Source organism: Falco rusticolus, chromosome 5, assembly GCF_015220075.1.
Source record: "Falco rusticolus isolate bFalRus1 chromosome 5, bFalRus1.pri, whole genome shotgun sequence".
Lineage (NCBI taxonomy): Eukaryota > Metazoa > Chordata > Aves > Falconiformes > Falconidae > Falco > Falco rusticolus.
Genome location: NC_051191.1, coordinates 28,424,266 through 28,448,959, shown reverse-complemented (window position 1 = coordinate 28,448,959; position 24,694 = coordinate 28,424,266). Strand labels below are relative to the sequence as shown.

Here is a 24,694-nt window from a genome sequence, read left to right as displayed (position 1 = left end):
GGCGCCGCCGCCACCGCCGGCTCAGCGCGGCCACGGCAGCAGCACCGGCCGACTCGCTGCAGCAGCCGGGCAGCCCAGCCCTTCCTTTCCCTGCCGGGAGATTTTCCTCCTTTTTATTTTTGCGAAATCAAAAGGAAATTAATTTTTTTTAATTTTTTTTTTTGGGGGGGGGCGTTCAGATTGATAGCGAAATTAGCGGCGGGGCTCGTGCTCGCTCTCTCCACGCACGCAGCGGCAGCGTGGGTGCCGTCCCTGCCGGCTTTGTGCCCTGAAGCGCCGTCCCTCCTCTTCCTCCGCCTCCCCCCCCGCCGCCGTAAAGCCTTAACAAGGCTCCGAGAAGCATCCGCAAGCGCCGCAGCCGCTTGCTCAAACCACCTCCAAAAGCAGCGACCGCAACAAAAAGCCTTTTTCTTTTTTATTATTATTCTTTTTTCCCCTCCTTCCTCTTTTTCTTCTCCCTCCTTTCCCCCCCCGCAAACGCATCAAGGTGGACGCGGAGCGCAAAAAGACCTTTCTTTTAAAAATGCCCATGGAGCTGACGCAAAGCCGCATCCAGAAGATCTGGCTTCCCAGTGACAACCGCCCGGCGCTGCCCCGCCGCTGTGAGTACGGGCACCGCCGCATCCTCGCGGCTGGGGTGGGGAGCAGCCCCCCTCCTCCAGCGTACCCCCGGGGGGGAGGCTTTGCAACGCCCCCCCCCCCCCCCCCTTTCCCATAATATCCATGCAGCATCCCGCCCCCCCTTCCCCCGCCTCCTCCAGCATCACCCCGGGCGCATCCCACCCGCTGCCATCCCGTGAGTCACTTCCAGCGCCGGGGAAGGTGCAGCCAGCACGTGGCAGCGCCCCCCCGGGGGGGCGGGGAGGTGCCGAGGCACGCGTGGCCCAATTTCCACCCCCGACCCCCCCCCCCCCCCCCCCCCCCCCCGCCGTGGCCTCCAGCCCTGGGATTGAAAGGGAAAGGGAGCAGGTTGCTAACTTGAGATTTATCAATGATATAATAATTTTTTTGGGGGGGGAGGGGCAGGATTAGGGCGATGGATTTAGAAAAAAGCCCCCAGCCGTACACACTTTACCGCTTGACCCTGTGCTGTGTGTGAGATGAGATAGGAGGCAGGTGGAGGGGGTGAGGGGGCAGAAATTAATGCTGAAACTTCTGCAGTGATTTCTCTTTTTTCAGAAGCTCAGAAAGCATCTTGAGTGTTGCAAACCAACCTCTGCGTTTAAAAAAAAAAAAAAAAGGCAGCAAACGCTTGGGTCATCCTGATGTTACTATAAAACAAATCATGAATCATATAATACAATAGCAAAGCTCGAGAGACAGCTCTTTTAACTCACCCGACAGCTGAACTGACAGCTGCCGGTTGTGCAACTGCGTGTCACTAAATAAACGTCGCAGGAATGGGCCGATCCGGGGCTGCGGGGGGGCCGGGATGCAGGCGGTGGCACTTCCCAGCCTGGCAAAGGATGGAAGTGGCCCGGGCGGTTGGCTGAATCAGGCTTTCCAGTGCTTTTTCTTCAGCAGGCGTTTGTAAAGGGGCTTCGGACATTGGTTTCCCTTGGCTGGAAAGCCCCCCTTTTAAAAAACGATAATAATAAAAAATAAATCCGATGGATTTGCCATGTCTTAGCCCCCTGGCTATGGGTCAGGCGTGTGGCGAGGGGTGGCCAAGCCCTGCAGTGGAGGGTGGCACATGCCGCCTGTGCAGTGGGAGCTGCCGAGGAAATGGCTTTCAGCAACAGGCTGCACATCTGGGCTGCCACGGGGCTTTGCTTTTAGCTGGGGAAAATGTCTCTTGGCTTAATGCTTTGCAGCTGGATTTGTTTGGTTTGGTTTTTCTCGAGGGCTGACACCTCTGAAAGAAATCCCTTGTGAGTGTGGAGCCTCCCTGGGGTTTTTGCCACTTATTCACCTGGTTTCTCAGAGAATTCCCTCTTGGCAGAGGAGAACACTAACATACTTTAATATATTAAGACATTGAGGGGCTTGTTAATGCCATGGTGTAGCCTTGTGATTATTTTTATTTTATCCCAAGGTGGGAATAAGCCACGCCGGGTACCATTAGTTACACTCTGTGGGAAGAGTGTTATTGGGCTTTTTTAGTTTGGTTGTGTTTTGTTTGTTGTTTTTTTTTTTAAACTCAAGGTGGCTATTTTAACTCAAAGTGCTATTAATTCCTTGGCAGCAGCAGTGCCACACAGCCAGGTGGGAGAGGAGGTATACCAGAAATGTGAAGCCAATGGGAGGGAGGGAGTGGGAGCATCCTCAGAAAGCTCCTGCCTTGGCCGCTGCCTGCGAGTGAAATAATTAGTCCGATTGTTCACTTCCTTGTCAGTGGAAGGCTCGAATGGATGCGGAGTGATGCCTTCATCTGGCCTTTTGATGGCGATCCATTAAATTGCTGTCAAGCTGCACGTCTCTCACGTAGGGGCTGGGAAAGTCAAGTCGTCGCAGGCAGCTGGATGGGCAGAGCCAGGCAAGGGGAGGGGGCTCAGCTGGGGGATGCTCGAGGAGGAAGGGGGCTGCCACTGCCTTCCTCTTCCCATCACTCCGGCTCGGCAGATGAGGGCATGTGAAAATACGTCTGTGATGTGCATGCAAAAAAGCCCCAGCTCACACGTCAGTAGGGGGATAGCAGTTCCACATGCGTGTGTGTGCGCACAGTATGCAGCGCAGAAACATGTTCTTGCTGCATCCCTGAAGGTGTTGAGGAATTGCAGAGGGAAGAAGGTGGAAAAGGGGAATTTAACGTAGAACATATGGCGTGGGCTTGTGGGAGGTGTGGGGGAACACTTCTTACAAGGAGACTAAAAATGCCTGAAGTGGGAAGGTGGCTATTTTAGCTAACCTTTTATAGAAGCACATTTCCTTCCCCTTTTTTGTCTTCCTTAACCCACTCTGGTGAAGCATGAGAGCGCATCAGCGCTGCCTTTGTAGCAGACAGAAGGCACAAGTGACGAGCTGCTTCTAAATACCCTGATTGAGCCTTTTGAAAGTCATCCCTGACCTTGACTTACCTGGATAGATGTCAATAACGAGTAATGAATATGCATTGAAATCCCTGATGGCTTTCCAGCAGGTGGTGAAGAGAAATGATGAATTAGGGCTTTGTGAAGCACTGGGAGCAAAACACTGGTTTCTGTTTCATCCCTGATGCAAGGTTTCCTGGAGGCTTTTGTGATTTAGCTGGGTTTGGGCTCAGGTTCCTGATAAAAAGTTGCACACCCCATGCCCTGGTGTCTTGGGAGGTGCTTCCCAGGTCTGTAAAAAGATGCTTTTTCATGGTCTAAGGGGAGCCTGGATCTTTGCTTTGGCAGCAAACCGAACTGGGGGGAGATTCCTCAAATACAGGTGTTTAACTCCAGCAGCACCCTTTGGAGGTGGCGTGTGTGTGCCAGTGCAGCGCCAGCACTGGGGCGGACTTGGCTGTCCGAAGCCAAAGGGATGTGCACAGTACCCAGCGTTGTCCCATCCTCTCAGAGTGCTCTTACTTTAATGGCCTCGAATCCTCTTGGCTCCACTCTTGAGATCCTTTGTCCCCTGGCAGGTAGGAAAGAAAGGAGGTATTATTCCTGCCCCCCTCCCTTTTTTTATCTTTTATCTAATAAGTGGTTGGTATTTTGTGCAAAAAAAGATTTGCACCCATAGGTTAGTTGAGGATGTGAGACGGTTAGAGAGGAAAAAATATTTCTCTGGGTATGTTGCACAGCTCCCCTGGTACCCCAGCGCAGAATCGGTGCTTGCAGCTGAAATCAATGGGAGCTGGCCCGGGCTTTTGAAAGGCGGAACAGGGGAGGCAGGTCGCACAAAAGGAGTGAGTGTGAGGGCAGCCCCAGCCTAAGGAATGTGGAATATTTAGAGAAGTTAAAAAAAAAAAAAGGAAATCTCTTTTAGGTAGTTTATTCATCTCTGCTTTGGTGAGACTGCCAAGCAGATGATGGGTGGCTCTTCTGGGTACCGGTGGTGTAACTCTTCCTTGTGGCCTTAATTTTGGTTTCTTTAGCTGTGGATTTATTTTATTCTTTTTTCTTAGAAGGAGAGCGAAGTTCTATGTGCTTTGTGTGCTTTCTGGACACCTCTGTTTGTTTGCCCTTCCCAGATCGCCACTGAAAAAAATCTATCCCGACCTACCACCCTGTCTCCATCCCCAGGGAACCCCTGGCATCTCCGGATCGCTCTGCCTCTGTCCCCTGGTCCCACCTGCAGGCAGCTGGGACAGGCAAGGCAGAGCTCTCCACCCAGACCGTAATTAAGCTGAGTTTTTATGGCTCTGCCACCCGCCACTCACTCCCTGCATTCCTTTCCCATGAGGTCTTCGGGCTCACCCGGGCCGATTGAAGGCTGGGTGAGAAATCCCCCGGAGGGTCTCTGCCTGGCCTGCCTATGCTGGGAGGGCTTGTGGCGGAAGGCATGAAAGGCGACTGGCTAATCCAAATTCCATTAGGCATTGTTAAAATCTTCCTTTCCAGCATTTAAAGTGCTTGGCTTTCTGCCTTGGCCTGTGGTGTGCGCAGCACCATGTGAGAAGTGATTCTGCAGGGCAAACCCTGGAGGGGAGTGAGATGCTGCCACATTACATGATCCATGGAGCCGCGTGTGGTCCAGATGCATCCTGTGGCACTGGGCTGCAGAGGACTAAAAAAAAATCCCAAACTGCATTCCCAGTCCTGAAACCTCAGCAATTTCCTCCAAACTGAACCAGGAATTTACTTTCTAAAGGATTTATGGGGGGAGAAGTGATTCACCTGGGCAGCCCGACAGCTGATTTGTCTGCATTTTTGTCGTGCCATTTGGGTGAGCTGGAGAGGAGTTTCTCTTCGCTTGCCAGGTCATCACTAAGTGATGCCTCTGGATTTATTTCCAGCTGTTTGACATGGACCATCTTTACAACAACAGCGGCAGCAACAAAACTTCAGCTTAAAACAGAATTGGCCAAACCACAGGAATGGGAGGTTGTGTTTGCCTTGGGGTTCTTTTGGTTGGTTTGTGGTTTTTCATCGGTTTGGGTTTTTTTGAGGAAACTGAGGCACAGAGGTTCTGCAGGGAGGTTGGATCAGCTGCTGATTCCTTGCCCAGTTTGCAGCCATCAGGAATGTTCTCCTTGCTGTGGCTGTTTGGCTGGCACCAGGGTGAATTTGGGTCACCGTGGCTTAGCTGAGGCAGTTGACTCACTGTTGGGCAGCCATGGAGCCATCCACCATGTTCCCTGCTCCGACAGATGGTCATTCAGCAGATCCCGTGCAAAAATAAGCCAGTGGATTCACCTGCTCAAGGTTTTGGTTGTCCAGGCTTAGGAGAGGGATGCACAGGACATACTGCAGAGATGGTGCAGAGCAGAGGCGTTGGGTTTCCTCTAGCTGCTGAAGGACTTGGGGGAAGGCTGGGTTGAGAGCAAGAGCCTTGATACAAGATGAGCTGGAGGATTAATGGCTGCTCACGTTGTTCTTTGTCCTCATAGCCTGTGGGCCACAGCTTGCCAATTCCCCCACCGTGATAGTGATGGTTGGCCTCCCAGCCCGAGGGAAGACCTACATCTCCAAGAAGCTGACTCGCTACCTCAACTGGATTGGTGTCCCAACAAAAGGTGAGGCTTGCACTGGCTGCCTGGGAGAAGCATGAGGTCTGGTCCACGGGAGTCCCTGTAGGAGCTCAGTGCCTTGGGAGGTGGGAGGTAGTGGGGGATCTTTTCAGGATCCCATGGGCCAAATATCCATGTCCTCCCATCTCTTCTGCTGCAGCCCAGGTTCTCCTTCACTTTGAAGACCAAGGGATGTCCCTGAGCCTCCTGCTCTAAGGATGTCACTTCTTGGCCCTTTGCTAGAAATCGTTATCTGCAGGAAACTGCACAGCTGAGTCGAGCTGTGCTGACACCCGCTCCTGGTTTTGACGTTCTTTACCTTTCCCACACAGTTTTCAACGTAGGGGAGTATCGCCGGGAGGCGGTGAAGCATTACAGCTCCTATGACTTCTTCCGCCCTGACAATGAGGAGGCCATGAAAGTCAGGAGGTGAGTGTGGGCGCCGTGTCTGTGCTTGCACTTGAGTCCCAAATGCCTGCCTCTGGGAGCATGTTTGGGGGTGATGAACAGAAAAGTTGGGCTTTAGCTTGAGTATTCCCTGCCTGCCCAAGGAGGGCCTGACTGGGGTGCCAAGGGCTGAAAGCTGAAGCTGACTGGGCTTCGTAGCTTCAAGGTCACCGACACATCCTCCATCAGTGGTACCCAAAATTCACCTTCAGCCTCAGTAATGTAGGGTATGAAGTTTGGCCTTTGCTTCTTCATCCACCATTGCCATGCTGCTCGGCATGCGTGGCTCTTGTGTTTTTGGCAGACAGAGGGTGTCTTTGCTAAATGTCCCTGTGAGGGAGGACAAGTGATGAGGAGGAGCTGCAAAGCCTGCCGCCTTTTGTGGAGGGCTGTGCACTGGCTGCAAGCATCTCCAAGGACATCAGGACCAGGGATGTCTCACCTCTTTTGCAGGCAATGTGCCCTGGCTGCCCTGAGGGATGTCAAGCTGTACCTGACGGAGGAGGCTGGCCAGATCGCGGTAAGCTCAGAGATCTGCTCCACAGGGTTTGGCAGCAGTCCTGGTCCCAAAGGCGCTGTGCCCTGTGCGGTTCTTTCTGCAGTTCCTTCTCCGAGGAAGGCCTTGGTGGGCAACCAGGCGCTCTTGGTGCTAATTGAAATTTTTGCTTTTAAAGGTTTTTGATGCCACCAATACCACGCGAGAGAGGAGAGGGTTGATCCTAAACTTTGCCAAAGAAAATGGGTTCAAGGTTGGTACCAGTGGGCTGCTGCCTGTATTGTGCAGTCCTAAAGTGTTGGCCTCATGATGCGTAAGGGAGCTGCAGCTGGGTTTGATGGAAAAATGTGAAGCTCTTGCCTTGCTCCCAGTACCCAGCCTTGGGGAGGGAAAGGATGGGAATGGGGCAGAGAGGGAGCTCTCTGGTCAAGTGGGGAGGAGATTGGGCTGGGCAAGGGGCTGGTTGAATGTTACAGACCTTGTCAGTGGCTTTCAGCTGAGCTTTGCTTTGCTTTCCAGGTGTTCTTCATTGAATCTGTCTGCAATGATCCCACGGTAGTTGCCAGCAACGTTATGGTAAGCATGGAAGTGTCTTGCTTTTGTTTTCCCTTGTGTAGGATTTCCTACCTGTGCCTGGCTGGTTTCTTATCTGAACACCTTGCCAGAGTTGGCTGAGGATTAGGAGGTTTTTATCTTTGTATGATCTATTTGTCCTGGGATGAGAAAGGAGCTTTTGTCTCCCAGGGCCACCTGGAAGTAATGAAAATTAAAAGCTATTGTAGCCTTTCCCCAGTTCCTTTCCACACTCTCTGCATTTCTGTTGACATCTAACTTGATACCAAGGAGAGAAATGTATTCAGGATGTTTCGGTGACCCTGTCAAGTCTCACTTTTTGAAAGTGATGGGTGTGTTTAGGTGTTTAAATCCCCTCAGAGAGCAGTCAGGCTTGGCGTCTTCAGCCACATGCAGCTTCCCAAAAATCTATTGAGGTCTGCTTTGAGAAGAATGGCGGCCCAGCTTAGAGGTTTCTTGCCACTCGCTGAAGTCTTGGCTGGGAGAGCAGAATAAATCACTGCTTCCTGGCTCCTTTGGGAGCTGCTGGATCTTTGCTTTCCCACCAGCAGAACTCCTCCTTTGCCCATGAGGCTTGGCTAGGGCAGGTAGGTGATAATTGTCTACCTGGACATGATTAACCTGAATGAAAGTGTCCTTTCTCTGCTGGGCTCTGCTCCAGCCTTATCTCCAGTTGTACAATTCACAAGCCGTTTCGTGGTGTCTGGGAATGTTTCAGGATATACAAAGTCTGTGAGAAGGGTTTTGTTCTGCCCCTGGGATGGGCTCCACAAAAGGTGCTGGGATGGGAACTAGAGCATGGCTTCTGCTCCTGCTGGGAGCTGGTGTCCCAGGGCCGGTTGACCGTCTTTTTGGGAGGTTGCACACAGCCTTTTCCATGATGCTAAGAAAACATTCAGTTTGCTCCATCTTTTTTTTCTTTTTTTTTTTTTTTTTTCCTTCTTTGCAAGACCCTGAAGCTGGATTTTTTGGAGGATTTAATCCCTTTCTTTGGAAACTAATGCTGGAAGGGGGAGAAAATCAACTGCTAGCTGAGCGTTGGTTTTTGCTCCATGGGGTGCTGCAGCTGAGTGGTGCTCTTAGTGCAGAAAATGTGCTGTGAGCCCAGTGCAACGCCATGCATGTTGCTCAGTTGTGTTAATGTGTTGACTTTGGGATTGTTTGTTAAGTTCCTAAGGTGTAATGCTGCTGCTCAAACCCAAATCTTCAGGAAAAATAGCATGTTAGAGTAGTTCAGGTAGAACTTGGCCCATGAGAGTTCTGGATATTTGCATTGCCCACTTCCAGCATCTTTCAGCCCAGTAGCTTGTAGCAGATACTGCACAAACGTGGGCTGGATATTGTCATCCTGCTGTCTCGGATGGTGGACAGCCAGGTTGACCTCTAACTCCCGGGAACTTTACTCAAGAGGCCTGGAATAAGCATCTTGTCTAAGCGCATGCACTTTCCATTCTCAGCTTGAATTGTCTAAACCTGATGCTTTCCTTTAGCCGTAAGAAAGCTCAGTTTTCCCACTGTTGGGTGCTGAGGTGTTACCCCAGCTCTTTGGAGAATGGGATCTCCCCTTGATGATATGAATCTATACCAGTCACGCAAGGCTTCTCACCTTTTGCTTAGTTTTGGGTCCAGTTTGCTTCTTTTCTGTCCTATGATATGTGATGCCTGGAAAGTGGGTCAGCTGGTAGTGGATCTTGGAGGACTTGCAAATTTGAAATAAGCACGGTCTGGCTTGGATTGCTTCCTAACCTTTCTTTGTGGTATGTTTTTACCCTGACACAGGAAGTAAAATTGTCCAGCCCTGATTACCGGGACTGTAATTCAACTGATGCCATGGAGGACTTCATGAAGAGGATCAACTGTTACCAAGCCAGCTACCAGCCACTTGACCCTGATGACTGTGACCGGTAAGAGAATTACTGACCTCTGAACTGGCTTGGATGCCTTTCTTCTCCCAGGAGAGGAGTGATGAAGTACGGAGCTGCACTTCATTTTGTCTTCAAACATGTAACAACACTAGAATAACGTTTGGCCAAGCCTCACTGTGAATTCAGGCTGCTTCCTTCAAAATGCTGTTCTTCCCCAGCCCTGTGCCAGGGATTCGGGCACCAAAAACTTTCCAGGCTCTTCTGGGCTTGGATATCCCCATTTCAACCTTGTTCTGCAGTCTAAACAAAGGGTTTGGGAAAGCACTTGGGTCTGTGGGTTTCTGAGGTGCTTTTGTCCTTGTCCCAGTGAAAGGAAGGGAGTGTTTGGACAGGCTCAAACCACAAGGTTGAGCAGGCCCTGTGGTTTCATCTAATGTGTGGCCTGGGAAGACCTTTGCTGCCCTGCATGGATTATCCTGGTCCTGCTGAGCTCTGTCCTGGGGAGGAACATGTTCGCTGCTAGTCCTGTTTAATCCTCTTTACTGCTGTGAGGAGGAACGGCGATTACACTGGTGTTAATTAGCTCTCCATGAATTGCCATTACCTGTTGGCTTCCTGTTGAAAATAGCCTGAAGGAGATCCTTTTAGCTGGGTGATTATGTTGACTGAGATACCTCACAAAGCCATTTTTCAAGGATGATGTTTGTTTCTTTCTGCTTTCCCCACTGGCTCCCGCCTCATCTTCACTGTGCTTTCCCTAGGGAGCTTTCTCTCATCAAAGTCATCGATGTTGGCCAGCAGTTCCTGGTCAACAGGGTTCAGGATCACATCCAGAGCAGGATTGTTTACTACCTGATGAACATCCATGTCCAGCCCCGCACCATTTACCTTTGTCGACATGGCGAAAGCGAGTCCAACCTCAAGGCTCGGCTCGGAGGTGACTCGGGCCTCTCCAACAGGGGCAAGAAGGTGAGGGAGGAGTATTCCTCTGTGGCTTCTAGGAGTGATGTGGCTGTAGTAGATACCATGCGTTTGGTTCAGTGTGTATTTGATGACCTCTGGGATGCTCAGAGGATCCATGCATAGAGCTGGTAAGTATGGGCTCTGGCATGGCCTCAAAACAAGTCTTTCCCAGCCATCAGCGTTGCATGTTGGCTTGCGTGTCGTTAGGGTTTAACAGAGGTTGGGCTGAAGAAATCTCTAGAAGGGTATGAGTGTCTTCATTGAGTTGGTTCAGACCCTGCCCACAGGCAGGGTGGGATGTAGGACTGCTGCCACCCTATGGAAGGGGACAGCCAGCTCAGAGGGTGCTTTTGGACTGCTCGTTATTGATTCTTCAAAGACCAGGTCAAACGCACTGCTTCAGAGAGGGTGAATAGCTATTTTGGCTTGCCAGACCGTTTTGAAGTCCAAATGGAGTCATCTGAGGTGTGACTGTTACCAAGGACCACAGGACACAACAATTTAGCTCTACGACAAATGAGCAGAGCTGTGGTTAAGGTTGGCTAGGGGTCTCCCGTAGCATTATAGGAGAGCCCAGGTTGTGGTGGTGTTTCTTGGATGTTGATGTTGTTCCTCTATGCCATTAGGTTGTTGCTTTCTTCTCTGCTTTCTTTCTGTTCTCATACCCCTCATAGCTTCTGGGGATCAATGCATGTGTGGCTGCTCTTCACCTCAGAGCAGAAGGCTGATGTGTCTGCCTATAGAAGGCAAAAGAGGTCCTGGAGAAGGCAACGTTTACTGGGAAGCAGGGAAGAAGGCCCGCTGGGAAGCTGTGGATCAGGAATCAACCCCTTTTTTATGTCCCACAGTTTGCACTGGCACTGAACAAGTTTGTTGAAGAGCAGAACCTGAAGGACCTCAAAGTCTGGACCAGCCAACTAAAGAGGACAATCCAAACGGCAGAAGCTCTCCAGCTGCCCTATGAGCAGTGGAAGGCACTCAATGAAATCGATGCTGTAAGTTTCTTTGATTGCAGTAGAAACAGCTGTATTATGCTGGTTGCTGCTTGGCAGAGAGGGTGATAGCATTGGCCTTTTCAATTTTGCCTAAATCTCACCTTTTCTGGGGAGATTTTCCTTCTGTGGGAAAGGGTGGCACTTCTGCTGCAGTAACCACAACTTGGCTTGGCTTCTGATCTTAGCTCTGTGTCATGCAGATGCTTCAAGATGTTGGCTTGAGTGAGCAGATTAAAATGATACTTGCTTGGAACTGCTCTGTAGCTGGCCACTTGGAGGGTTATAGACAACTGTCTTGGAGAAGGTTTTGCATGCTGGGTGTGCTGATGCTTTTTGACTTGAGCACGTCCAGTAACCTCATGGACGTCCTGTTCTGGCAGGGTGTGTGTGAAGAAATGACATATGAAGAAATCAGGGAGCAGTATCCAGAGGAATTTGCTTTACGTGATCAGGATAAATATTACTACCGCTATCCTTCTGGGGAGGTAGGTCTGCAAGGAGACCTTCAGAGGTGTGACTCTTCCTGTATGTTTCTTGTTTTCATTCTGTCCTCTACACTTGGAGCAGGGAAGCAGTAAGTGTTCCAAGAAACGAGAATCAGGAAAGGTCAGGGCTCATGTTTACCTTTTGTGCTGAGCTCTTGTGAAATCGTGGTATGTGAAGATCTCATGAAGAAATGTGTCGCTTAACAAACAGTCCCATTGACTTCAAAGCAAAAGGGAGGGAGGAGGGGCCCGGAGGTTTCTTAGTCCAACCTCCCCCCTTACATCCACTCCAAGTGCTGTGCTGCCCCAATTGCCCTTTCTTTCATTTGCAAAGAAGTAATTTCGATGCCTGTTCTCAGTATCATTCCCTGAGGGCTGGTGTTGATATCTCCATTCCTAGCAATTTGCCTTCAGGGTGTAACACTAGGGATGATGCTTCAGGTTGTGAATTGGGCTTTTTATCCCCAAATTAAGTTACACCCATAGACATTTGGGAAAAATCTTGGGAGGCTCCTCCTGAGGTGTCTTAAGGGGGGCGGGGATGTCTGACACTTGAGCCTGGGTGTCTGGGGATCCTTCTGGCTGCCTGTCACAGCTCTTTATGAAGTCCTTCAAAACACTGGAGTTTTTCAGGTTGCTCCAGAAAGTCAAATTTCAAGATGATAGAGACACTATGCCTAAAGCCCCTGTGCAGTTGCTGTTTACTTTAATAAACTCTCCAGGGCTGTAACTGAGATGTGAATGGCTTCTTTCTCTTCGGGCCAGAAGAAGAAGCAGCTATTGATCTAGAATAGCCTGAAGATGAGGATTTGTTGAAACTTTGCTTGTTTGTTAGCAGTAATTATATTGGTTTAGTCAGAGGCATGAAATCAACAAACGTACCAATACAAAGACCATTGCTTCTTATGAGGTGCTTGTTTTCTTGATGCTATGCCATGTCTTCCCTTCTGTCTCAGTCCTACCAAGACCTGGTGCAGCGCTTGGAGCCGGTCATCATGGAGCTGGAGAGACAAGAGAATGTCCTTGTGATCTGTCACCAGGCCGTCATGCGCTGTCTCCTGGCATACTTCCTGGACAAAAGTGCGGGTGAGCTCCCTGTCCCTGGGGAGAGGATTGATCCTGCTAGAGGAGGGATGATAGAAGGAACTCTGAGGAGATGAGAGATGTCTTCAGGTCCATGCAGGGCCTGGAGCATGCATCTCTCTGGTGTGGGGTGGCCTTAGCTGTTGATGAAGATGCCTCAGCCCACTTTTGGAGAGGGGGTGGGGTAACCCTCCTGCTTTGCTTCCTCTGCAGATGAAATGCCTTACCTGAAGTGTCCCCTTCACACAGTGTTGAAGCTGACCCCGGTGGCCTATGGTAAGTGGTGCCTTTCTACTAAACATGCCAAGGGGTTTGGTTTGTACCTCCTTCTGAATCCAAGCTGCCTCTGGGAGAAGAGCAGGGGTCTGGAATGGGGCACTTCATAGCATCCTGTGCCCATGGGGTTTGCTGATGGCACCTCTGTCTCCTTGTGCTCCCTTCTGCAGGCTGCCGGGTGGAGTCCATCTCGCTGAACATTGAAGCTGTCAACACCCACAGGGAACGGCCAGAGGTGAGTGTTGCTTTTCCTCGGAGCCGTCCCTTGGTGTCCCCCTCCTTTCCCCCATGGTCAGCTGGCAGTGAGGATGGCTGGGGTGGGCATGGGGAGGTTGCTCAGCTGGATGTTTTGAAAGTGCTGCTGGAGGGCTGGAGCATCAGATGGGTTCTTGTGCTGCAAAGATGTGGCCAGTTGAGGGAAAAGGACTGTTGCACATGCCTGCTTCCCAGTGTGTTTGCCCTGATTAAAGCCGGCCCAGGGAAAGCTCTTCCCTGGTCTTTGACTTTTACCTGTGCAGTCATCCACTCACCTGAGTGGGGTGTGGAGCTACAGATGGAGAAGGTGGCTTCTCCTGTGTCTCCCAGATGGCAGGCAGAGCCCAGGCTCGATGCCTTGCCCACCATCTCCTGCCTTTGTGGTGTTTGGTTTTTTGGTGTTTTTTTCCCTGGCATGCCCACTGCTCTGTGAGGTTACCAGAGTGCCGTTCTGTAGGGCTGGGGTTGGTGGCACTGGGCTGGGGATGCTGTGGGGAAGAGACCCCTTGTGTGGAGAAGAACTGCTGCAAGGTCAGGTCCATCTGCCACATGTTCCACTGGGCTCTCGGAGGCCAGAGCGGGGGATGCCAGCTCTGTCAGGGCTGGGTGGCCACCCAAGGGGGACCCAGGGACCCTGGCAGGGCCCATGTCCCAGCTGCTGGGACATTTCCAACTTGTGCTTAGCGGTGATGGAGCCCACTGGTTGTTGGATGATCGGAGCCGTCCCCTTTTGGCCCACGTCTCCTTTCCTTTGCTTCCCAACCTTGGCAGGCAGCAGTGTCTGAGCCACCTCTCCCTTCCTGTGGCCGTAGCGGGGGAAGCTGGTCCTTCCCCTCGCCGTGGGGGGCCACTGGTGCCCTCCTTCACCACCCACCACCCTTGCAGCCCATGGCCCTCCTGCCATCCCCAGCAGGTAGGATGGAGCCAGACACGCGTGAAGTGCTTGGGTCCCTCTGCTCGGCTGTGCAGGTGCTGCCCCTCCATCCCATCTCGCTTGAGTTGGAGCTTGGCGCGGTGCTGACCCTTGCTGGCTGCTCTGTCCCCACTTCCCAAATCTTCCATATCCGCCTGGGCTCGCTCGTCTTCCCTCTTCTTGCTCTCACACCTCTCCCTGGGTCGGAGGGACGGGCTTCGAGGAAACCGATGGGTGCCTCCCTCTGTCGTATGGCTTTTGATTACCACTAGGCTTTTCAGCAATCTATATTTACTTTTTTGTGAGCCGAGGCTCAGGTGAGGAGAAAGTCTGTCTCGTTTCCGAGTGCAGAACCTTTTATTTTTTGTTTTTGTTTTGTTTTCCCTCTCCTTTGGGAAATCATGCTGCGTTCTTGAACATTTTGCATCAGGGTTTGTGGTTGTTTTTTTTTTCTGGTGTCCAGAGCCTTTCATTGCATCCTTCGCACATAGACAGTGATTGTGGGGAAAAGCAGAGGCTGCTTTAAGGAAAACAAAAAAAAAAAAAAGAAAACAACCTGCTGCTTTTTTTTCTTTATAACTGTCGCCTTCTTCCCTTTTTTTTTATATTTTATTTTATTTTTTGTTTACTTTTTTCTTTGTCTTACTTTAATTTAGGAAGCAAAGAAGGGACCTAACCCGCTCATGAGACGTAATAGCGTTACCCCTCTAGCAAGCCCAGAGCCCACCAAAAAACCTCGCATCAACAGCTTTGAGGAGCATGTGGCTGTTCCTTCCGCCCTGCCGGGCTGTGTTCCTCAGGAAGTGCCCACGCAGCTGCCGGGACAAGTTAGTTGAACTCTTTTTTTGTTGTTGTTGTTCTTGTTGTTTTATTGTTTGTTGTCCTCCTGTAGTTCCTGAAGCTGGGGAATGGCTTGCACTTGTTGCAAGCTGTGCTGCTGTCCCTGAGATGCATCTTTCTCCCACGGCTGCTGTCCCTCCCTGCCTTGGGTTGGTTTTGGGAGCACCCGCTGAAGGGTCACTGTTGATCCTCTCTTGGGTTTCGAGAGTGCTGTAAAGCCCTCCAAAGCTCTAGGCTGCATTAATTTAGTGCCTTCGCCATCTGACATCATGGTGTCAGCCTCCTGAGGAGCTGCATCTCTAGAGTGGGCAGGACTGAAGGGCTCATGCCTTCCCCCTGGATGTGCTTGGCTCTGGTGTAGGTCTGAGCATTGCAGTAAAGCAAATGTTCTTGTGCTTCCCTCAAGAAGGAGCTGCCAAGGCTCATCTTTGGCTGGAGGGGTCTCCTTCTTGGAGCAATAGGTAAAATGGACCAAAAATGAGTAGAAGCCTCTTGGCATGGTGAACCCAGTTGCCTTCTGCAGCCCTGGGTGAAGCCTTGTGGATAGCTGCCATGATGCTTATGTGTCCTCTCCTCTTTCACCCCCCAGTGAAGGGATGTAAAAAGAGAGACCTTGCTTGCTGCACACTTCTCCAGGAGCAAAACCTCTCCCTGTGCTCATTAAGGAGCTGGGGTGGTACTGGAGAACAGCATATATATCTAGGAGCCCCTTCGCCATGCTGCCCTTCCCACTAGCTGCCTGTTGCATCTTGGCTGTCTTGCCCAGCTCTTCTTGGCATTGTCTGTGTTGTCTGGTGTCCTCTTGGCCAGATCCCGGGCAGGTTAGGAAGGGTGCTGTGCTCCTCCAGCCACTCTGCTTGGTGACCGCTTTGCATGAGTCTTCCCACCCCAGCAAGCACCGAGCAGGGCACCCTGGTCAGTCATTCAGCTTTTGGGGTTCCGCTTGGGCTGGTTGAGTCTTGCAACAAACCCTTTGCCGGCGCTGGGTTTGGAAGCTCTGGCTGTTAGGTGCCCCTCGCTGCCGTCGGTGTCCTCTGCCTGGACTCGTGCGGTGTTACTGACAGCTCTCTCCGTTCTCTCTGTCTCTCTGCAGCCTTTACTAGGGAAGGCATGCCTGTAAGTACCTTCTTGCGTCTTATTTTCACCCCCTTTCCATGTCTTTTGCCATCCCACTGGTTGTTTTGTTGTCGCTGTGATACCCAGCGGGGGCATGGACTTCTTGGAGTTAATATTTCTCGGGGCTGGGTGGGTGGGTGCAATTTGCCTACGGCTTAGAAAAGGTAAAGAGGAGACAATGGATGCTGCTTTGTCCAACCCCTCAGTAGCCCAGCTTGGGTAAATGTCCCGATGGCATCGAGAAATGAAACAAATGATCACTTGCCTTCTTTTGATGATGTCTCAGTTCCCTGCCTTCTCCTTGGATAGTCACGGGATGGGAGATGCTCTTGGGTTTTCCTAGAGTTTTCTCCTCTGCAATAGCACATCGTACTGTAGGTGATAGACCCAGGTGGTCTGTCCTTCCTGAGGGCTCAGAGTTGTCTATGAGTGATGGCACCAGAGAGACATCTGAGAAGGTTCTAATCTCAGCCCTCAGCAGGGTTTTGTTGCCTGCATGGGAGCAGGATTGTGTTTTCTGGAGCTGGACTGATCCTGGGCCCTGGCATCTGCAGTTCTGCAAACCTGGATTTTGGGAACAGTTGGCCAGATGTCTTGGGCAGAGTAGATGCAAGGGTGTTGTCATCCTCTACCTCTGTTAAGAAAGCGAGATGCCTTGAACATTTAGTGCACTAATTATGAATAATCAAGGTTTTGACATTTTGGCTTAGTGCCATTAGATTCATGTGTAGTAGGGACAGGACAGCTTCTGGATTAATTTGAAGCCTTTGGACTTGAATCATGCTGTGTCATTGATTTGAGAGCAGCAGTCATTGAGCTGTGCTCAAATGTCTTCTTGGAGACCAGGGAGATCTTGGGGCTGAGCTGTGGCTGGGGGTAGTGCCCAGGGGTCTTTTTGCCCTCTAGACCAGCCTGTGAGCATCCTGGTCCAGGTTCGTTTCGTGGGCTGAAGATGGAAGGATTGGCTAGAACATGGCCAGGCCAGAACTCAGCCCTGCTAGCACGTTACAGCTGGTGAACCTCCTGTTTCTTCCCCTTTTTGGAGTAAACCTGTTGAAAAAAAAGGGAAGTTAGGAAGGACACGCTTGGCTTTGCTTGTGGATGGGCTGGGGAAGGTCATCACACCTCTGGTCCTGTGCAAGTGCAGAGGCTGGGTGGCTCAGCATGGCCTGCATGCCTGTGCTCCCTCCCTGGTTGCTCACAGGCACAAAAGCCGCTGATGGAAGTGCCTGGTCATCTTGGGTTGCTTTGGAAGTGTTTTTGTTTCTCTGTCCATCCCTTTATCCACCTTTCTCTTAACTGTGTTGTAATAAAAAGCACTGCGTGCTCCAGTGCTGGCTGGGGCAGTGGAAACATGCTTCAGTGTTGAGTTTGGGAGATGGCTGCATTGCATTTTGCTAGACCAGGAGCTCTGCTGGAGCAGGCAGTGATGGTTACCCATCCCAGGTGTAGGCTGGCAGCAGCAAGTTTAAATCCCCAGCTACTGGGAGCCTGCTTCCACCTACTAGTGTGGAGTTTAAAAGCTATTTTTGAGGGATCCATGAAGACACCCCCAGCCAAAGGCTTGGTGGCATTCACACTGTTGTTACCTCTTGGAGGCTGTTGTCTTGTACTTACATGCATTTGGTCCCTCACTGTGTCCCACCACAACCTGTATGGGTTCAGGGGACGTGGAAGGTGCCTCCTCCCCAATTTGCACCATGGGACTTGGTTGGAGTGGGCACTTCATTGCATCAGCTCTCACTGTTGGGATCTTGACCCCCATCCAGGAGGACTAGGGGACACCTGGAGAGGCTGGGGACATGGCTGTGTAACTCAAGAGTTCTCTTGGCTGTGGGGTCGAGCTGGTTTGGGGTCGTGGGACTACCTGGTGTGATGATTTCTTTTCCTTTTGCTTGGTTTGTGATCCAAACTGCACTTTTTAACAACAACCTGATCCCCTCCCTTCTTCTCCCCTTCACTTTTCATGCTTAAAGACGACCTGTTTGTCACTTTCTCAAAGTTTTCTCTTTACTAATATTTCCAAGGTAAATGGCTGTGGTGCATGTGGCTTTTCCTAACCCTCCTCCTGTCTCCCTAGATAACAGAGGACAGCTCAGCCCACCCTGCCTCGTAGCCTGGCTGGGATTCCTGGTGCTTGTGAGAGGCAGTTTAGGTAGTAAAAGCAAAAAAGAAAGAACAACAAACCTTGAGAAACCTTCCTGGCTGTTTCCTAGTCCTTTTTTCCCCAGCCTGTTTTGTCTAGTTTTGCGAAGTGGGAAATGTCCTTGTGGTGATCATCTCCCATTGGGTTTCTCCTCCAGCAGATGCTCTCCTCCAGCCATCACTCTTGGGGCTGGTCCTGCTTGTGTTTAGCCGATTGTCTCTGGTTTTGTGGTCCTTGCCTCATGCTGGTGGGTGTCAGTTGTTGCTACCCTGCACCAGGGCTGTGTCCGAAGCAGCTCTAGGGCCTGTGAAACCTCACAGCGCATCATTGGGGGAGCGGGTGCTCCTGTCGTGCCACTGGTGGTGTCTGGTCCCCGTGCTAGCTCCTTGGCATGGCCAGCAGGAGCTTCCTCTTGGCAGTGCCAAGGGTGGACAGACAGTGACCGCGTCCTTGGCAGGCAGGGGAGACACTGCCCACCCTCAAGGAAAGCAAGAGAAAGATGTTTAATTGGGCTCCTTGGATGAACACCATGGTCCCTTGTCACCTTGCCTTGCATGGACCAAATTGCAGCTTCAGAAGTACAGAATGGGTTGGGTGGGAGGGTTACTTTGGTTTTTAGGGATATCTCTGTCAAATTCTCACGCTGTAGTTAAAGCCAGGGGATGTGTGTGGGTAGAGTCAGCACATCCCTCCCCCCTCTCTCCTTGGGTGGGCAGTGTCCTCTCTGCTGTGGTGGATGCTTTCATAGTGACTCGTGCTGTGGCTTTTTGTTACTCTCCTGTCCTCTTGTTGATGTGCCCATGGACGATACTGCCAGAATGGGGTCCAACCCAAGCGTGATCCCCAATCCCCATCCTTCCCTTCTTGTTGCAGAACATGAACAACTCGCAGAAGCCGTCGTGACTCCGATGGCGCTGTTGTGAGGCCACCAGCGACACCAGTGGCGACGCCAGCTTCCCATCCCATCGCCATTTCTGAAGCTTGCTTATAAACCAGTTGGCAAGGTTGGCCCTCAGCTGTTTCTACCCACACCCGTTCATCTGCAAACTGCTCTGCTGAAGGGGGAGAGATGCGGGAGAGCAGAGGAGAGGAGCCGAGCTCCCTGGGGTCACCGCCACATCTTTAAGCTGCGGCATTTGCTCTCCTCTCCAGTGTCCTATTAGATCATAGCAAGCTGTAAAGTGCTTCTAGTGCACAGGAGTTTAATTTTCCTCTCTGTAAGCCGTTTTGATCTTCTTTTCTATAGATGATTGGTACCCATCCATATCCGGGTGGGTTGTGTATATATGTGGATGGTGCAGGGTTAGCAGAGAAATAGGGGGAAGGGGAGGGGGGACTGAAGGGGTTTTGCATTTTTTTTTTATTTTTATTGTTATTAATTACTTTTCAACAAAGCCCCTAATGTGCTGTGCTGCAGTCCTTTACCCACACTACAGCCTGTTGCACACGCAAGCCTGACTCACCCAGGTTCGAGAGCACCAGGAAGGCAGTTGTGTCAAGTCTTCCACAGCAAGAACTGCTGGGTTTAACCAAAAAAGGACCCCAAAACATTCTTTTCCTTCTTTCCTTTTTTATTTTTTTTTAATCGATACACCTTAAAGGGGGTTGCAGAGAATCTAGATCTGCTTCTAGAACTGCTCATGAGCTGCCTGTAGTACAGGGGTAGCCACGCTGGGGGTGGCTCGGGCGATGCTTTCATCTCAACGTGAAGGGATAGTCTGAGTTCAGGTGTGTGTTGATTTTTGGGGAGACTGAGGACCAGTTGAGGTATATGCCAGTACTTCATCTCCCCTTTCCTCTTCCCTGGAGGAAAGCAGAGATTTTGCAAGGGGGGGTTGAATCCCTGCAGCGTTGCAGGTGGGCAGGCTGAGCTAGATGCGTTTTGCAGACACACAGGTCTTGTGGAGGTGGCCAGAGGTCTGGCTGGGATGCAGGAGTCCCTGTATGGCTGCAAAAAGGCACAAGAAGGGACAGTTTTGTCTGTGTTCTTTCTCTTTTTATTTTTTTTAATTTAATATATATACATGCTCACACACATGTGTGTGTCTGTGTGTATACCTAGAAACCGCTTGGTTTTTGCACTTTATTTGTGGCAGAAGCATAACTGTTATTTTTTCAAGTTGTGCCCCTTAACAGGGGAAGCCTGAATACAGGCAGCTTTTTTTTTTTTTTAAATTTTTTATTTTGCATGCTGGAAAGCTGGGACTAAAAAAACACATAGTAGTTATGGTGTTCAAGGTCTGTGTGTATGGGGGGGAAAATAGGGCAAGGTCCTGACGTAGACTCCATCAGCCAACTCCCAGTGGTTTGATACGAGAGATTCTTTCTTGGCAGCCTGTCCCAGGCTGCGAGACAGAGCTAAAAATGGCAATTAACCACTATTGCTTTGTACATAAGTCTGGATTTTGAAAATTTTTTTGGCGTTTTTTTGTCTGTTTTTAGGGTTCTGGTTTGGGTGTTGGTGTTTGGGGTTTTTTTCCTCCCACTTGTATGTGCTTCTTCTCCATCCTCACCTTGTGCTTTTTGGCTGCATCACTAAGCTGGAGGCAGAAGGTGCAGGCAGCCAAGCCCTCTTGCAGCACTGGACTGGGTGTTTGGAGATGGGCAGCTCCCTGGCTTCATCTTCCCATGGGTTTCCCCAGCCCACTGGGTAGGAAACAACATCCCTGCGGATGGGAGTAGACAGCTTTGGGGAGAAGTCATGATTTTTAAAATTTCTGTGTATGTTTGTGCATGTATGTTTTTTGGGGGGGTTGCTCTGTTTTTTTCCTTTGGGGAAAAGGTGAACCACAGTGCCTAGCGCTTCAGCCTCATGCAGACAAAGCATGTGCTCGGAGCGGCACCGACAACGGGGGGGGGGGGGTCCATGCCCAACTGGGGCAGGCGGCCTTGGCAGTGCCCTGCCTGTGTGAGCTTGTGCATATGTGTATTATAGTCCTGTACAGATGAAACAAAGAAATTTCCCTCCCACACCCCTTTTTTTTTAATAACTGCGTTAAAAGCAGGCTTCTCCCTATGTACGCAGTCAACATCTGCTTTTTTGGTTTATCTGACCTGGAGAAAAACGGATGTTTTGGGAAGGCAAGTCACTTGTCTTTTCAGCCTCCTTCCTGGGGAGTTTTATCTTTCTCCTCCTGCTAGGGTAAGATAAGCCAGCAAATGCAAACATGACATCTGGCTGCCCCTTAATCAATCCTGTACACATGTAATTCTGCAGATGTTTTGGGGTGTATTTGTGTGTGTGTGTGTATGTATATATATATATAAAAAATATATATATATAAAAAAAAATCAAACAGCAAAAAACCTTCATGACCCTAAATGTTCTTCCTTTGGGAATAATAGAAGTCTTGAAGATCTACAAAAAGATGATATTGGAACTTGGCATTTTTTCCAGCAAGGGGAAAATTGGTCTTTGAGCAGCAAAGAGGTCCTCTCGTGCTGGAGGGGTTGGCAGTAAATGGGATGGTGTCAACCCTGTGCAATCATGCTGCCCCTCTGTTTTGGTTAACAGAGCCAAGGACTGGGCAGTGATGCTCCAGCCAAGGCAGGTGGGGAGGGGGGACTTGCCAAACTACACTGATGGGTTCTTCCCCCTGCTTGTTTTGTTTTCCTTTGTGATACTTGAATTTTTTTTTGTTTGATAGCAAAGCGCTCTTTATTTATTTAATGTATACTGCAAAGCTTGGAGAAGGGTAGTTACTTGGGATTTTTTAATTGTGGTATGTTAACTGTTCTGTATATAAGTCTGGAATAATTGCCTGATACAAAGCTGTGCCAGCTTGAAAACAGGGTATGCCTTTCAGAAATTTGTATATTTTGCAGTTGCTGGACCAATAAAAAAATCTTGTTAAAATACAGATGTAGCCTGGTTGTTCCTTGTGTTGGGAATTACTCAGGCCCATCTCATGTGCAGCTTGGTGGCCACATAGTCCTGCCTTACACATGTTCCTGTACCTCAAATCCCTCCTGGCCCCATAGCGGATTTGCTGAGTATCATCTCCAAGGGAAACCATTTGGATCCTGTGGCTTGAACCCTTTTTTTCTGACCACACTACAGCAATGTTTAAGTTTCTGTTAGGGTGAGTGAAGAGCTCCTCTGTGGAACTGAGGGCATTGCTCCTGCAACCAGGTGTCAACACCTTAAGGGCAAGCAAATACCCTGCAGGTTCTACCTACTCCATCACTGCTCAGTATGAAGGTGATGTGCTGGAATATGTCCTGCCTAGATCTTCACATAGGCTGCAAGTTAGGCAGGTCTAGGCATTTATTCAAAACTAGTATGGTTCTTCAGACCAAATACCTGTCTAAAATGGTCCTCATGAATTTCAAGGGCTGGGCAAGAGCTGTCCTCTGAGATCACAGCTGTCTTTGCCCTGAAGGCAGGAAAAGAGCAGATGCCACCTGCGAGCAAAGTTGAAAATTCTCTGCAAAGTTAGTTTGGTTGTTTTCCTGTTGTTTCTCCCCCCAGCTCCAGAGCAAAAGAGGGAGCAGAGGCAGCAAAAAGTGCAATTTGAAGATGGTGCTCCAGAGCACATCTTGGGTGGATGGTCCCCATGTGGTTGGAGGCTCGTCCCTCTTGAGCAGTTGTGCTTCTGAAAGCTTGTTAGGAGCAAATAGGAGGGGAGAGAAAAAAAAGTGTGGACTGCCATGTGTTCAAGCTCAGCTCTGTGGTTAGTTGCTGCTGGCTGATGTGCAACTCTTGCTCTGATCTTCCCTGGGTTTTCAGTGCAGGTTGAGCCTTGCTTTGGGCTGGGGCTTGCTGGGATGCAAAGGAGCCATCTGCTTCCTCCCTTCTGCTCTGTGCAAGAGGGCCTCTCACCAGGGAGAGGGCTCTCAGATTTAAAGCTTAAGGCATCCTCAAAAACTTTTTTCTAGGTGTATACACAGATGTACAAGACTTTATGACAATGCTCATCCCTGCAAGCATCCTGGGGGCAGGGAGGACCTGTGCTCTCTGGGTAATCCAGAAACCACAAGAATTTTTTGTTTGTTTGTTTGCTTAATCTCCATCAACCTGGCTGTCTCCTTGACCCAAGCAGAGACAAAACTCCTTGCTTTATTTTAGGGCAGGGAGTGTAGCCTTGCACCCCACCTTGCAGAGAGTCCCACAAGGGTGCAGGGGCTTTGATAACACCACGAGCTGTGGTGGGCTGAGATTGCATGTAGCCACAACAGCGGCGCTGCTCCCCTGCCTTCCCTGGGTGGGCAGGGGCTGTTCTGAAGCTGTGATAATCTTGTTCTTGTGGGGGGAGCACAGGAGGAAAGCTTTGCCTCCTGGAGTGTGGCTGTGGGCAGCACTTCCAAGGCTGCTCTGCAAGAAAACACCCCCTCTGAAAAGCCTTTTCTCCTTTTTCTGCGTGCAGGGGGCACGATAGGTTTGTGTCAGGATATCTGTGCGGGAGAGCCGTGCATGGGAGGGGGTTCATGGGCCAATGCCATCCCAGACAGCATCCTTTATTTGTCTTCCATGAGATGCATTTTGTGGCATCACAGAGAGGAGAGATTCCTCGGGGCAAGGCGGCTTTAAAGGTTATACATGACAGTGGGAACATTTCCCGTCTCCCAGTCAAGTCCCATTTTCATTTAAAAAAAAAACAACAAACAACAAAACCCAGCTCACTGCTGGCACACAAGGCTAGCGAACTTGTGATTGCTAAAAAAAATAAAAAGGGCAGACTAGTCACGCTGGCTGACTCAGCTCTGATTGATGGCTCAGGAATGTGTCTGATACGTGCAAGGGATTAAATAAACCACGGGCAAACCTTTACAATACAGCATGTTGGATAAAGCACAGCTGGCACCCCGCTCACCTGCCTCTGGCTGGGGAGTGACTGTCATCACGTCATGGGATTGGAGGGGGTTTGTTCTTTTTTTTTTTTTTCATCTACCTGCAAGAAAAATTAAAAAGAAATGGATATTTTGGGGGGTTGCTTTGCAAGGGGAAACAACTTGCTGCTTGTGGCTCTAATGGGAATTATTTACAACAGCTCCAGGTACCTAAATGCATTTGTGCACTTTTGCTCCAGCAAACACATCCTGGGCAGGACATGTATTTCTACTGAAATATGAAAAATTTATTTTGCAGCTGTGCACAGACTTGTGTAAATCACAGTCTCGCTGCTCCGTGCCTTAACCCTGCTTAGTGTTAGGGTCCCTTCCCCATCCCCAGGGTGGGCTCAGAGCCCGGGCTTCATTCATGGCCATGGCCAAGGGAAGGCTCCGTGGATGTGGATATCTGACCCTTGCATTTCCCTTGCTTGAGTGTCCACCTGTACCCTCCCTCCTCTCTGAGACTGAGGAGTGTGATGGGGCAATGCCAGGCTCCTCTCCCCAAGCTGCCCCCTCCCTGGGGTAAAACAGCCCGTTCCCATGAGCAGTCAGGCTCAGTGTGGGGCTAGGGTGGTGAATACTCTCTCCCAGCAATTTCGCGCCCCCAGTAAAACCTTTCTGTTGTGGCTTCTGCTGTAGAACCTAAGCCATTCTCCTCCCACCTGGCCTTTACCCATTGAGAGGTTCTCAGGTCCTGGTACTGCACATCTCTGGTGGCCTCCCCAGTCAGGTGGGCAAGGGTCCCACACTGGTCCCATCCTTCAGCTCACCTGCCTTCACGGGAGTCACCGCTAGGTGCTGGCTCCCCTTCCTTCCACCTGTCCAGTGTGG

At 50.4% G+C, this 24,694-nt stretch overlaps 1 protein-coding gene across 4 annotated transcripts; it reads left to right on the top strand.

Moving 5' to 3' along the window:
* Positions 1-21,891, top strand: PFKFB3 (6-phosphofructo-2-kinase/fructose-2,6-biphosphatase 3). 4 transcript variants are annotated; one of them, XM_037389399.1, is made up of 17 exons: positions 1-602; positions 5,459-5,584; positions 5,911-6,007; positions 6,479-6,545; positions 6,700-6,774; positions 7,041-7,097; positions 8,874-8,998; positions 9,721-9,928; positions 10,771-10,917; positions 11,298-11,402; positions 12,359-12,488; positions 12,699-12,761; positions 12,932-12,996; positions 14,586-14,756; positions 15,863-15,885; positions 17,862-17,912; positions 18,905-21,891. In XM_037389399.1, the coding sequence occupies exons 1-17, from the start codon at positions 524-526 to the stop codon at positions 18,909-18,911; spliced, it is 1,596 nt and encodes a 531-aa protein (XP_037245296.1). In that variant the 5' UTR covers positions 1-523; the 3' UTR covers positions 18,912-21,891. The 4 variants fall into 4 exon arrangements, with proteins under 4 accessions (XP_037245296.1, XP_037245298.1, XP_037245299.1 ...); XM_037389401.1 differs by lacking the exon at positions 17,862-17,912 and having other exon boundaries at positions 2-602; XM_037389400.1 differs by lacking the exons at positions 15,863-15,885; positions 17,862-17,912 and having other exon boundaries at positions 3-602.
* The last annotated feature ends 2,803 nt before the right edge of the window (positions 21,892-24,694 follow it).

Bases quoted from the DNA above. Each gene is read 5' to 3' on its own strand.
- PFKFB3 (XM_037389399.1), top strand. From the start codon at position 524: ATGCCCATGGAGCTGACGCAAAGCCGCATCCAGAAGATCTGGCTTCCC. The intron at 6,546-6,699 runs GTAAGCTCAGAG...TTGCTTTTAAAG, and splicing joins AGGAGGCTGGCCAGATCGCG to GTTTTTGATGCCACCAATAC. The intron at 15,886-17,861 runs GTAAGTACCTTC...TCATGCTTAAAG, and splicing joins TTACTAGGGAAGGCATGCCT to ACGACCTGTTTGTCACTTTC.